Here is a 12843-nt window from a genome sequence, read left to right on the forward strand (position 1 = left end):
GACTTCAATGGAAGTCACAGTCTGCCAGCAGCTGGGGAGATACAGCAAGTGCCTTGGGGCCACAACAAAAATGTTCAAGAGCCATGGATTCCAATTACAGTGCAATGAGCTCATTTTAGTCTCAGCATTGTAACGTCTTTGAAATCCCCTGCCTGAACCATAATCTGAAACAATGATTCCAGTAGGACACCACTGAAATTCCAAAATTTTCATCTTACTAGTCATCCTAACCTCAGGAGGCAGTAACACTGAACGACTGGAACTGCTTATTGCAAATTAGTACTCTTAAGTCAACTCACTGCTTTCTTACTGGTTTACCATACAACATGCAAGCATCCATATTTATAAGACAGTTACAGGTACCTCACAAAGACACATATGATGGCCTCGTAAAGATTGTAGACTGTTTAACATTTGCAAGCTACTTAAAGACCTTCGGCTAATTGCCTGTAATTATCCAATTATAATCCCCATATCTGTATCAAATAATTTTAAGCAGCCTGCTAGATCCCCGAAAGACTCCACTGTCACAAGTGTTTCAGTAGCAATCAGAATTGCCATAGGTACATATGCATTTGTAAATTTTATACATGTTAAGTACTCTTTTATTCAGGCTTTTCTTCCTTTAAGGTCTGCTACACAAAAAAAAAAAAAAAGAAAAGAAAAAAGACAACCAAATTACAACAAAGATCTTATTTCAGTGCAGGAATACACTGAAACAAAAATTGAAACTGAAAAGTCACTAGGATTGAAAAATAATAATTCAGAAAAGCAAGCAAGCATAGACACTTTAAACTTTGACCTCTTTGGAAAACCAACTGTTTGATAGCTTAATAACAGACATACCAGTTGCATAAAAATATGGTAACAAAAGAAAAAATAATGAAAAGTGTATGAAAAATGAAGGTGTGATCTCATTATAATCAGCATGCATCTCAGATGTCAGTAAATCCTGTTAAATCCACGTGATTTACTAAGGTCTTGGAAAGTCTCTCAAAATGACCAGTTCTCAAAAAGAAGTAAGCTACTGTGAAATATTTGTGCTTTGAGAAACATAATACAAAGTTTCTGAATTTGGACTTAAATTAATGAACGGAAAATATTACCATTTTGGAGAAACTTTGAATAAGACATTAGGGTACCTGTTACTCTGCAGCAAGCAAAATGAAAGAAAGCGTAAGACTACCTGCTGCCTAGAGGCTGATCTGACACCGAAGGCTGCTGCACCCACAGAGATGGAAGTGCACGGGAGATGTCACGACACAACGACACCTGGGTAGCCACTTTGGCAGCCTGGGCAAAAATGACTATCACAAAGAACAGCAGGCTCCACTCAGAGAGCCAAGTATTCAAAATTAGCCCTGCTGCAGGAACTCCAAAAGAAATATGTAGTCAACAAAAAAAGACAACAGCTGCTTCAGAAGTCAAAGTTTTAGAATCCATCAGGAAAGTTAAAACTGTCTATTTTAAAAGACCACAAAAGAAGAGTATTTTTACTTTTCTTTTTTACACATAGGAGGAATGTGGCTTAAAGAGAAGTCAGGGACAGGGTCTGCCACTTCTGTAATACCGTGCTCTAAATTTTCAGATACTGCTTGGGAAATTATGAGAAACTTCAGCACTAGCAAAACATATACAGGGGAAATTCTCAGTTTAGTAGACTTTATTAGAACCAAGGTAAAAGCATATGCTTTAATCTTATAGTAAGAGGGCACTGCATCATTTAACAGAGTATGACAAAGATAAAAGAAGCCCATGACAAGAAGGCAGATGAAGTCTTACAAGACAGCATGAGAACCCTGAAGCATACAAAAGTAAAAATGCATGTTTGGACTAGGAATTATTCTTACTTCTTTTAAAATCAGTGAGGACTTTCTGTGATGCAGCAGAAAACAGAGGTAAAATATGAAAATAAAGCTCTCTGGAGTGTATAAAAATCTATGTATATATGGAGTCTGAAGAGAATGACAGGCACCTCCTATTACACATCGTACTGAAATAATTATGAGAGAAGAGTGTTTGAATAACAATTACACTTGCTCTTTGGCAACAAGATTCAGGGCATTCTTGGCACTTTGTGCTGTTTAGGACTACTGATGCACTGATTGCAGGAGCTGCCCACAGAAAACAGCATGTGGGCTTCTAAACACAAAACCAGCAGTTTCCCAACTCTTCCAAATGCAGCTTCCATTTTTAATGAGCTTACAGTCCCTAACAACCACACACATGGCTGTATTTCTGGCCAGCCCATAATCCCACCATTAAGTCCTGCAAGTCCACATCTCACAGCAAATTTTTCAAGCATGATTTCAACATGATTTCCACAAACTGCAGGATCAAAAGTGGCATAATTACATCCCCATTTAAAACACTCATATACAGAACAGCAGCAAAAAAAAAATCCTCCAAACATCCATTTCTCAGCCACAACTCCCAGTGAATTACATGAAAGATATAAGGAAGAGAAGGGAGGACAATCATGAGAGAGAGGCAACTTCATTATAACCTAAAGGAATACCTCTCAGGCCAAAAAACCCTTTCACTGTCCACACCTCCCTAGGCTTGCTGTCAAATGTTTGTAACAAAAATGTAAGTACCATAAGCTTGCAAAATGCTTATATATAAAAAAGAATTCTCAGTCTGAAATCCAGCCCTGCTTCTCAGCTCTAAATGAACTGTTACATCATACATAAAAGAGGTACCATTAAAAATAGAGAGTAATATTTCTATGGAGTGTATTATCCCTTTTCAAACAGAAATGGCACCGTCACATCGTTAAATAGCATCATTCTCTGTATCCATGCTTCTGAGAACCTGGGAAGTTAATAGCATCTGAAGGGGTCCTTTAGCACCAGATGCATTATCATCATCTATCTAGTCAGCAGACAGAAGTGTATTTATATAGGAAATTACTTGCTCTAATTATTAATCATCCATTTCCAGTTTCAACATTCCACGTAGGGAAAGTGAGAATCAATACAGCTGCTGTACAGAGCTAACCAATATTCTTGGGAGAGCCATTCTAAGTAGTATCAAGTTTAAAAATAGCAAGTGATACTTGAATGCAGATGGTTTGTTGCATTTGCAATTGGAAGCAGCAGGTAAGGATAATGAGGAGGAGCTGGAAATACAGTGTGGACTCTTGATGGCAAGAACTGAATGCTTGCCAGTATTAAGAGCAATATGACAAAATTAAAAAAAGATCCACTTATTGGCTAAAATAATGGCATTTTGATGACTCACACAAAGACGCTCATGCTTTTCCTGTTTTAATTCCTCAGTAACAACAGCTAGGAATATCTCATGACTACTGATAACCTAGCTCCAGAGTATTAATTCATATTAAGCTCAGACTTCTCACAACTTCTGTGGAGCCCACTTGGAACTGTAAAAAGGAAAAACCTTCCCAGAAGTTGTGCAAGGTAGACTATAGATCAATAAAAAACTCACAGAAAACGTCTCTAAACGTGCTGCTCTGTATGTACCTGCAGTTGCACAGAATCCCATACACCGCACTCAATTCTCATACCTGATCTTTTATAAAATCCTTTATTTGATGCTCATTCTAATTGGTCTACAGTAGCCTGTATGAATTCAACTAATTGAACACGGATGATGGAAGCCTAACAAGTACTTTTTCATTCTCAAAGACTGAATGGCAGAACTTAGCTGGAATCTGAAGTTTCAAAAAACTGTCAGAAACATCATCAACCATGTTACATCTATTTATTACCAGAATTCCTTCAATAATGGCTGACTGAAAAAGTCTGTCCAGGCATTTCAACTACTTCAACTTAGAATTATGTGTTCAAAACAGGTGCTTTCTACTTACGTTAAAATGTTTCTATTGGTCTACAGTAATGCACAGAATTCCTCTTACATAATAGCATGTTCGTTTCTAGGACACTATTTAGAGCCTGGTTTTGTTAAGATGGGTTTATTAAGTTAAATTTCTAGACTTCCTTGGGAAATAACATTGCAAAATGTTCATAAGATGGTTCATGGAAGACTAAAACCATCATAAATTAGTCCTCTAGCTAATCAAGGAAAATGGTATTAAGTCCATCGTCAAGAAGCTAAATTAATTCAAAACCTAAAGAGCAGTTCAAAAAAACATTCCTACCAGTGCTGACTATTAAAGCCACAGTATGCAAAAAAATCTGCTACTGAAGATTTTTTATTATTTTTTCAAAGTTAACACTTTCTTGAGATACAGTTATCCATAGGATACTCAGGTTCCTTATCCCCAGTGTTTTATATCAATGTTGTCCATTAATAGCATCAAATTGAAATACAAAGATGATTCTTGCAGTAATACCCATAAGCCTTATAGTCTGTGTCTTATTCCACGATGCACGTTCTACATTACATCTGTATCGATTCCACAATGCAGCTTAGCTGCAGGAATCACTACCAATACAACTACAAAGAAAGTACACATTCTTTAAAATACACTTTTCCTTTTTATAAAACTGAGCCTAAAAAGGAATGAAGCTACCACACACGATTTGTAGTTTGTTACATATTTACTAACAGTAATGCATTTATACATTTTTATACAATTTACGGGGCAGACAAAAGGGTTTCTTCAATTGTCTGAAACAAACGTGATGAAATGTCAGTGGAAATGTCAGTCTATCACAAACTATTTTCTTTAATTTCAGAACTAGCAATTTAGACAAATACAAACGAAAGGGGAACAGTATTTAGTTGATGAAGAAAATAAAAAAACATCCTGTCTACACAAATATTCCCAGCAGCAGACACTTGGACCACAATGTTAATTTTAATGGATGTAGAGTGAGTGAGGAAAAGAATCAGTTTTTTCCTATAATATTTCAAAGCTTTTAATCTTTTTAATAATATTATACATGCAGTTGTGGGCCTGCTGACACTACTGGTGGGTTGACAGGCTTCCTGTATACCCTGTATGGTTGAGAATATATGCAAAACTCAGCCAAAGACACAGAGCAGAGATCACATCCCCTAAATCCAGAGAGCACTTAAGATCAGCAAGATGATTCTACAAAGCTTTAAGGTTCCAGATTAAAATCATCATCGTATGTGATATTTTCTCTTTTCTACATTTTTCTGACATTTTTATCATCATAAGCACTCTGAAAACTTCAAAATGTTTGCACAAGTCATCTGTGTTGCTCATAGATTCATCTGTTACAGTTGTATTTTTTTTCCCTAAGACACTGTTCATATTTTGAATTCTAAACCAAAAGATTAGACCCTTGGTTTCCAGTCTCACCCAAAGCACAGTGTTCCTATGATGAAGACTTCACCTCTGTGCACCTCAGTTTCTAAAGTTGTAAAACGGGAATAACCAGTTGATTAACTGGTTATATAGCCATGATACATACATATTTGTAAATGTTTTGAGGGTACTCAGATTAAATTAAACCTATAAAAAGCAGTTTCCTTTATTATTTATATTTTCATATATTTATATTTTACTTTGATTTCAAAGTAGACATTAACTTTCTAATTAGAAATCTTGGCATCTACCTAATAATAATGCCATGAATAATGCTACTTACATAGCAGTTTTAAACTACAGGTCTCAAAGCATTTTATCCAAGACAATATTGTTGTATTAATCTTATAGACATGGAAACTGCAGCACAGTAAGAAATGAGTTGCTCCCATTCAGCAGGCAGAAGTTGTGTCTGGTCAGTGCCCCAGCTATAAGAACTACCTGCCCAAGAAAAATCATTGAAACGTTGGGTTTTTTTTAGTGCTCATTAATTTTTGTTTTCTCAAGAACCTTGTGAGATAGCCTATGTGTCCTTTACTGTATTCAGGTACCAGTATGGCAAAACAAGTAGGAACTCAGAGCAGACAGTTAGATGACTAAAGATCAGTCATTTACACTTGTACTAGTCACCTTGTGTTTCCTTCATACTCAGTGGAGGAAAAAAGGGTACTTCTGAAGGGATGATTCACCCTAAAATAAACACTTAATGCAGGATAGATGGAGGTGCTTGGTTCTTTTCACCGATTCTAAAGGAAATGCAGAGTCATGAGCTCAGACTTGCACAAGTAGCTCTCAAATATTTTAAGTTACGAGAATGGTCCTTGCAAACTCATAGGTCAAAGGGAAAAAAAAGTCTTTAAATTGCTAGATTTCTAGCCCATATACATGTAGCTACTTTTCCTCCAACTTTACACTTTTGTACATTATCTGGGTGAAAACTTTCCAGTCAGTTGATCATTTATTCAGTTGCCCTCTTAGCTGTTTATTTATTACCAGCCAATGGGACAAAAAATTTGTCAGTCATATCAGAGCTGCATCTGCCTTGCCAGGCCTAGATCTGCCAGGAGCCTGTTTTCCATACACCTTGCACGCTCCCCACACCTGTTACCATTCCACAGCACGGCAGCTGAGATCAGCTCCAGCCTCTTACCTGCACTGAGGGATGCTCAGCAGTACTAATGGCAGAGCAATCACAATTCAGTCTCGTCATTCGTCTGACAAAAATCACCTTTAGTTCATTTTCAGGTCATGCCGACAAATACACCTTTTCACGCAAACTTTACAAAATGCTGAGGACAAGCAAAAGAGGATTTTTATCTTACGGAATGTTGCATTTGTTGAGGGGTGCAGCGTCTTAGATTTTATATAATATTTAGAATAGAATATTTCATTTTTATTCTGTTTTCCTGTTAAGTCCTGAGTTTGCTGGGTTTCATTACATAAAGGCATTATTACAACTACATAAGCATTCATTTAAAAACAAACAAACAAACAAACAAACAAACAAAACCAACCCCAAACCCAACATTAATTTTAGAATTTGCATGTACTTCAAAACATTCCATCCTAGGGACAGATTCCCTCTATTTCCTATACATACCGCTTCAATAACAATGTCATTTTCAATTATCATATTTTTCTGGTCTTGACAGGAAAGAAAGGAGCAGCCACATGTTGTATTTGTCTGGCACAATGCCAGCTACATCTCAGGAGACCTAAATCCAATTCTCAATTTACCACACATAATCACTAAGGAAGACAACTTGATGTCCTTCACCCAGCCCTCCCACTTACACATGCAAAACAAAACAAACACACAAAGGGTTGCAACAACAAAAGCCAAGATTTGCTTCTGTACTGAAATGTGTCCCTTACGTGGAAAGGGCCAGGAAATTCAGCACTTGATGCTCTAGGAGGTTAAGTGCCTCAGCTTTACTATAACCAATTAAAAGCGAATAGCCATAAAAGTGCAGATACTACCGTGGGGTAATAAACCAGACTTTATCAGTGACAGTGGTGCACATTACAAACTTCAAACTCATTCCTTGCTCTAATCCATCAGAAAATTCCTGGCTTTAACAGGCTATAAACAGCAGAAGCTTTGAAGTCCAAGGATTAGGATCACTAATAGACTGAACGAGAGACTGGCTGAAGAGCCAAGTGGAATGCCCTGCATGGATCTGGAATAAAACAAGTTAATTTAATCAAACTGACCTCTCTCTAGCCATAGGCCAAGAGATTACAATGGTTATAACAGCAATAAAGGGACATGGGACACTCGAAACAAATAGTTATTTGCTTCAGTGCAATGCTTAGGCTAATGTAACGGCAAAACTGCCTACGCTTTCAACTGTGCTCTCAAATCCACAATTTTAAGCTCTACAGGCAAAGGCTTTTTTTTTTTTATTTATTTATTTTTTAAACTGTTTTGTGACTTAGTGGTAATCAAGGCAGAAAAAAATTAAACACACTTTAATTTTCAAGAATTGCTAAATGCAAGATTAATAGAATGATTTAACAAAAAACATCATTATAATGATTTATTTGCTTTGACTCTCCTGTATCTCACACTCACTCAAGGGAAATGTGGAAACAATCCATTTGGGTTAAATCCACCTGCATTCAGTGTGCACATAACTGAAGGTAACACTAAGCATTTTTGCTTTTAGAAAAAAAACCTGCTTACTGCAAAAATTCCAGTTATCATCAATTTATATGCAGCACTTCTCACTCTAAAGGACTGCAAAACATTTAATAAACCACTAAACTTGAGGTGTTTAGCACAGTAGTATTACGGAACACTTTTTAAAGCAAACAATAAAGCTATTCTGCTTTAAACTGGAGCAAGCTGCCAAAATGGTAAATGAGCCAAGTGAATGGTAGCAATAACTGGGCTCCGAGAAGCTGTTAGAAGATGGTAAATTGAGACAAGTGGTCAGGGATTAATTTTTACATTGTATTTTGCCATGATGTAGAATAGCTAACTTCGAAGAGTGGAAAACAGCAGCAGCTGAAGCCTCTGAAAAGAATTATAAAGCAAGGAGTCCTAACGACACGCTTCATTCACTACGGAAGACAGAAGAATCCACAAGGTTCTGTACCATCAAATCTGGCATTTTTTTGAACACGTATTCCTAGAAGGCACCATTTCTTCTCCCACAAAATTACCACATTTTCAGATGAGAATGACAGATTCATATGTACAGCATATGGGAAACAAACTCATTTACAGCTACTATATCTACAGTATTTAATCAAGAATGAGAAGAGGAGGCTTTAATTGCCCAGAACAATGCTCAGGATTTTAGTGTTAGTGTTTGGAACTTGGAAGAAGCTCATCCCAGGAAGCCAATAAGCATGGAAATACAATGAGCAGCATTGGAGTGGCTGTCTGGCACTGGAGAGGATTACCATAGGCTAAGCTTAGCTACCTTCCTTTACATGGGGCAATGCCTCCTGCCTCTCCCATTTACTCCATGGTGATTTCATAGAGGAATTCACCAATGTCAGGACCTATGCTTCCAGCTGAGGACCTGGCAGAAGAGTAAGAGCAGCATGGTCTCGTGAAGCAGACAGCCCAGGGCTGGGAAAAAAGGGAGCTGGTGGGAGACAGAGCAGTCACGGCACGTGGAGTGGTGTTACATGGAAGGAGACAGAGAAACATGGGATTAGGATCTTGGGTATGAAAATGTAGGCAGCAAGCTGTGAGGACTGGGCAGCCTGAGGCTGAGGTCCTGGCACAAGGGGATACAGTACAGCAGCATGCCAGGCCAGCAGATACCCATGCCAGCAAAGCACACCTCAGCTACTGAAAATTAAACAAATTAAATCAGGTATTTACAGCACTGGAGTCAATATACTTTTGAAATCAAATCTTCTTCCAAAATTCTACACATTTAAATCATTTGGAAAAAGGTCTGTGAACATGCCCTCATTTTACAATAACCATGAATTAAAAAAAAATTAAAATATCAGGCAGACTTCACCAGACTCACTCATAAAGACTACAAAGGGCAACACGGTATCATATGCATTAGAAACATTTTAAAAAAGGCACATATGTCTTGTCTTACTGGGCAAGCTGTAGCATTTTCACAAGATATTCTGGTGGTGTGGAAACTTCTTTTTAGACACCCAAAATATCCCAAATTTTCATTTCATCAGTCAAAATATTAACTTATTTTATAGCTCCAAGCATTCAAACTACTTTGCTGCTTTGAACAACATTTGCCCTAGAAAGCAGTCTAGCAGAAGTAGTATTCACTGCAATTAGAGAGTATCTACAGAGAAATAAAACCAAGCATTGACAAATCAAAGATGGGTCTCTCCTTACCACTCCCCCCAAAAAAATTAAGGACAGAAATGTTTCTGTAACTATTGCATCTGTTACCTTTGATTCAGAAGTTAGCAGCACAACCACTGGTATACTTTTTTCTTTTAATCTCATTTGGCTTTTCTCATGTCACTTTCAAAAATATGTTACTTCTTTTCGAAGACATACTAATGACACAGCGGAGAGGTCATTCCATAACAGGCGCAAGTAGGCATGCTACCCTCAGTTTCACTCTTCTCCACCACACCTACCACGGGGTCTTACCTTCTGGTGGATTCTTATTCTGGTTGTTCCAGACAACTAACAATTTGGATAAACTAGGCACTTTAGACACCTCTGTGATGACTCGGAAAAGGCTCTCCACCCGGTCATAGGTCAGAACTATTGCTGTGAAACCTTGGGACTGAGGTGGGATCAGTGGAAGGAAGAGTGGGTTGCTCACACTGCTCCATTTCTGTGAAAGAAAACAAGAAAACAATTTGATTGAAGTGACTTATCACAGTAGGGAGTAATTATTACAGTAGGGAGTAATTCACATAGCCAGGACCTAACTGTCAGATTTGGAATTTGCTCAGATCAGCAGGCTGACTTTCCAGTTCTGGCAACAGTGGACTTCAGTGATTTCTCAAAACCTTTATTCCAATCTCTTTCTTAATTCAATTTTCACTTTTGCTTAGCTGTAACATTGCAAACAAGAGGGGTTTTAAGTAAAAAAATAAAGTGGAAGAGGCAGATAGATTTGTGGAGCAGGAAAACCAAGGAGAATTTTCAATCCATCTAGCATGACTGAATTCTCGTTTCCTAATCACTATTTATATTTATATTTATTTATATTTATAGTCAGAACTCAATAAACAAAGAGAAACTTAATCAGCACTACAATTTCAGAAGCAAAAAAGAGTTAATAACAACAAAACCAAAGCAGCAAAAACATAAACCTGGCATAAAATGTGTACCCAAGCAAAAAGGCAAAAGCAGGCACTAAGAGTACTAGCTTCCACAAAACTGTGTGTGTTGAATCATGAAAAACACACCTGTTGCATTTAAAAAAAAAAAAAAAAAAAAAAGAGGTGATGCAAAGATGAATTTCAGAGAGTTATCTACGCCTTGTGAATTTTAATGAGGGCACCCCTTTTAAGACTTTAAAGGTCTTACTTCAATACACTGCCAGCATAAGGAAGCCGGCTCAGCTGGCAGAAACCAACTAAATTCTCACTGAATGCGCCAAACTCCTTTGGAGCCGACAACGTGGGGGAGGAAACAGTGAAGGGACCATTCGACAGAAATGAAAACGCTGGCATTTCAGTCTCAACTTCTCCATTCCAGCTGATGTTCCAAGCAGGGGTAGGACAGAGAAGCAAAGGATAAAACAAGACATTTTGGGACGAGGTGAAAAGGGGAGTTGGGAAAGCAGAAACTGAATTATGCTGTTTTGCAGGGAAGTCTTGAATCCTAGCCTGTAAAAACTATGAACATTCATAAGAGGTTAGTAACTGCCAGCAGTTTACAGAAATACTGTGAGAATCTCCACCTAAACTCATACCATAAGCCTGCTTGTATCAGGAGGAAAGCAAGTTTTACAGACTCAGAGTTATCAGCTCATATTTGCAGGAAATAAACTTTGCAATTTTCCGTTTCCTTATTTAGTCTTTGGGTTACTTTATACACCCAACAATCACCCTCCTCACGTTTAGTGGTTAGACACCTCTAATTAGAATAACTTCAAGGACAAGGAGAATAGAGAGCCTATTTACTAAAAGAGATCATGACATTTTGACCATCTTGGCAAAGGAGAAAAAAATATGATGTGAATATGATTTCCTTCTACGAACACATCAACACTGAAGGAGGTATAAATATGTGAGATGAAAGAGAGACGCTTAAAGTTAAGCACAGCACTGGCACACTGTTTTACCTAGGATGGTCTAAGGGTATGTTCCAGGCAGGGATCTGTCAGTAGGAGTAATACCCGTTAGTAGACTTCCTGAAATAGTTGGAAAGACGGACTAGTGTTCAGCTACACATACTTTATCAAGTCTGGTACAAATAGCATTCAACATAAACTGTTTGTGAGGTTCCTAATGGAAAGAATGAAGTTCTAGTTTTTACCCAACAGGAGTAATAGGATAATGCAGAAATAGTAACAGCATAATATGGAACTTCGGTTCAGGAAAGGGCTGTGGCTACCTGTGATCGCAGAGGACTACACTCAGTAATTCAGAAAAATATATATCTGTAACTTTAGCAACTGATAAGTGAAGGAACAAATCTGCTTTCAGATTATTACATTTTCTAAAACTAAAGCTTTTATAAATACTTTTGCTAATTTTACAAGACGACTGGTGGCAGATGGGGACAGCCCTCTGATTTTACTCCAGCTTCAATAATTCCTACAGCAAATCACAATCTAAATGTTACCAGAGCATAATCCATCTCATTAAAGCTTTACAGACTCATTTCCACACAACCCCCACCCCAAGACTGCTATTACCCAAATGACCCTTGTAATGTCGAGCAGCTTCTTAAAACAACTTTCAGAAACCTCTTTTTGTTAATACTTGAAGCAGAGGTTTAACATCATACTCAGTAGAGTGCCAAGAAAATCTTACATTTCTGCCCTACAAGAAGAAATAAGTAGTAATCTACAGACAATGTATTTATTACTTACAGGTGAGTATTGCCACCTGAATTAATGGCTCCCACTTGAAGTTTATCTAGCAACCTTTTCTCTCTGGCCACAGCATTTCCTAACAAATCACTTGCTATAATATCCTTGGAAAAGGATTATTCCTTTTCTATCATCTAAGACTATTTTAGGTACTTACAGAAAAAAAAAAAAAACAGACGTACGTGTGCGAGCACATGCATAGGTGCCTAAAAAATCACCATGCCTTCTCTTAAAAACCTAAGTTCTAGGTACATGACTTAAATTCCAACTTTTACTACTTTCAGAAAGGCATGAAAAGTCTCCTCTGCTGGTTATAACTTGGGAAAAATAAGGCAACTTTTGAGGTGTTTTTGCTCATGCATCTACTAAAGGATGATGGAGGGAGGGAAAAACCTGTAGACGCTCACTAATGGATGGAAGAACCAAGCCTCTCATTTGAGAAAAACATTTCAAAAAGGCAATTAAGCATCTCCCAAGTGCCATTAAAAGCCAACCCCCTGCTGCCTGCCTGAAGAGTGTGTCTACAGTCTGAGACCTATTGACCCCACTTTCTGCAGGAAATCGGGCAAATTGAAGCCT

At 37.7% G+C, this 12843-nt stretch overlaps 1 protein-coding gene across 3 annotated transcripts in view; it reads right to left on the reverse strand.

The window, feature by feature from the left end:
• The window catches only part of EXT2 (exostosin glycosyltransferase 2), an 81886-nt gene that overhangs the window by 21913 nt on the left and 47130 nt on the right, over positions 1-12843 (reverse strand). For all 3 annotated transcript variants that reach the window (XM_082318585.1, XM_082318584.1, XM_082318583.1), the window contains exon 9: positions 9861-10050. In XM_082318585.1, coding sequence (XP_082174711.1) covers positions 9861-10050 — 190 coding nt within the window. The remainder of the gene's footprint in view (positions 1-9860; positions 10051-12843) is intronic.

Source organism: Platalea leucorodia (assembly GCF_965183815.1).
Source record: "Platalea leucorodia genome assembly, chromosome: 7".
Taxonomy (NCBI): Eukaryota; Metazoa; Chordata; class Aves; order Pelecaniformes; family Threskiornithidae; genus Platalea; species Platalea leucorodia.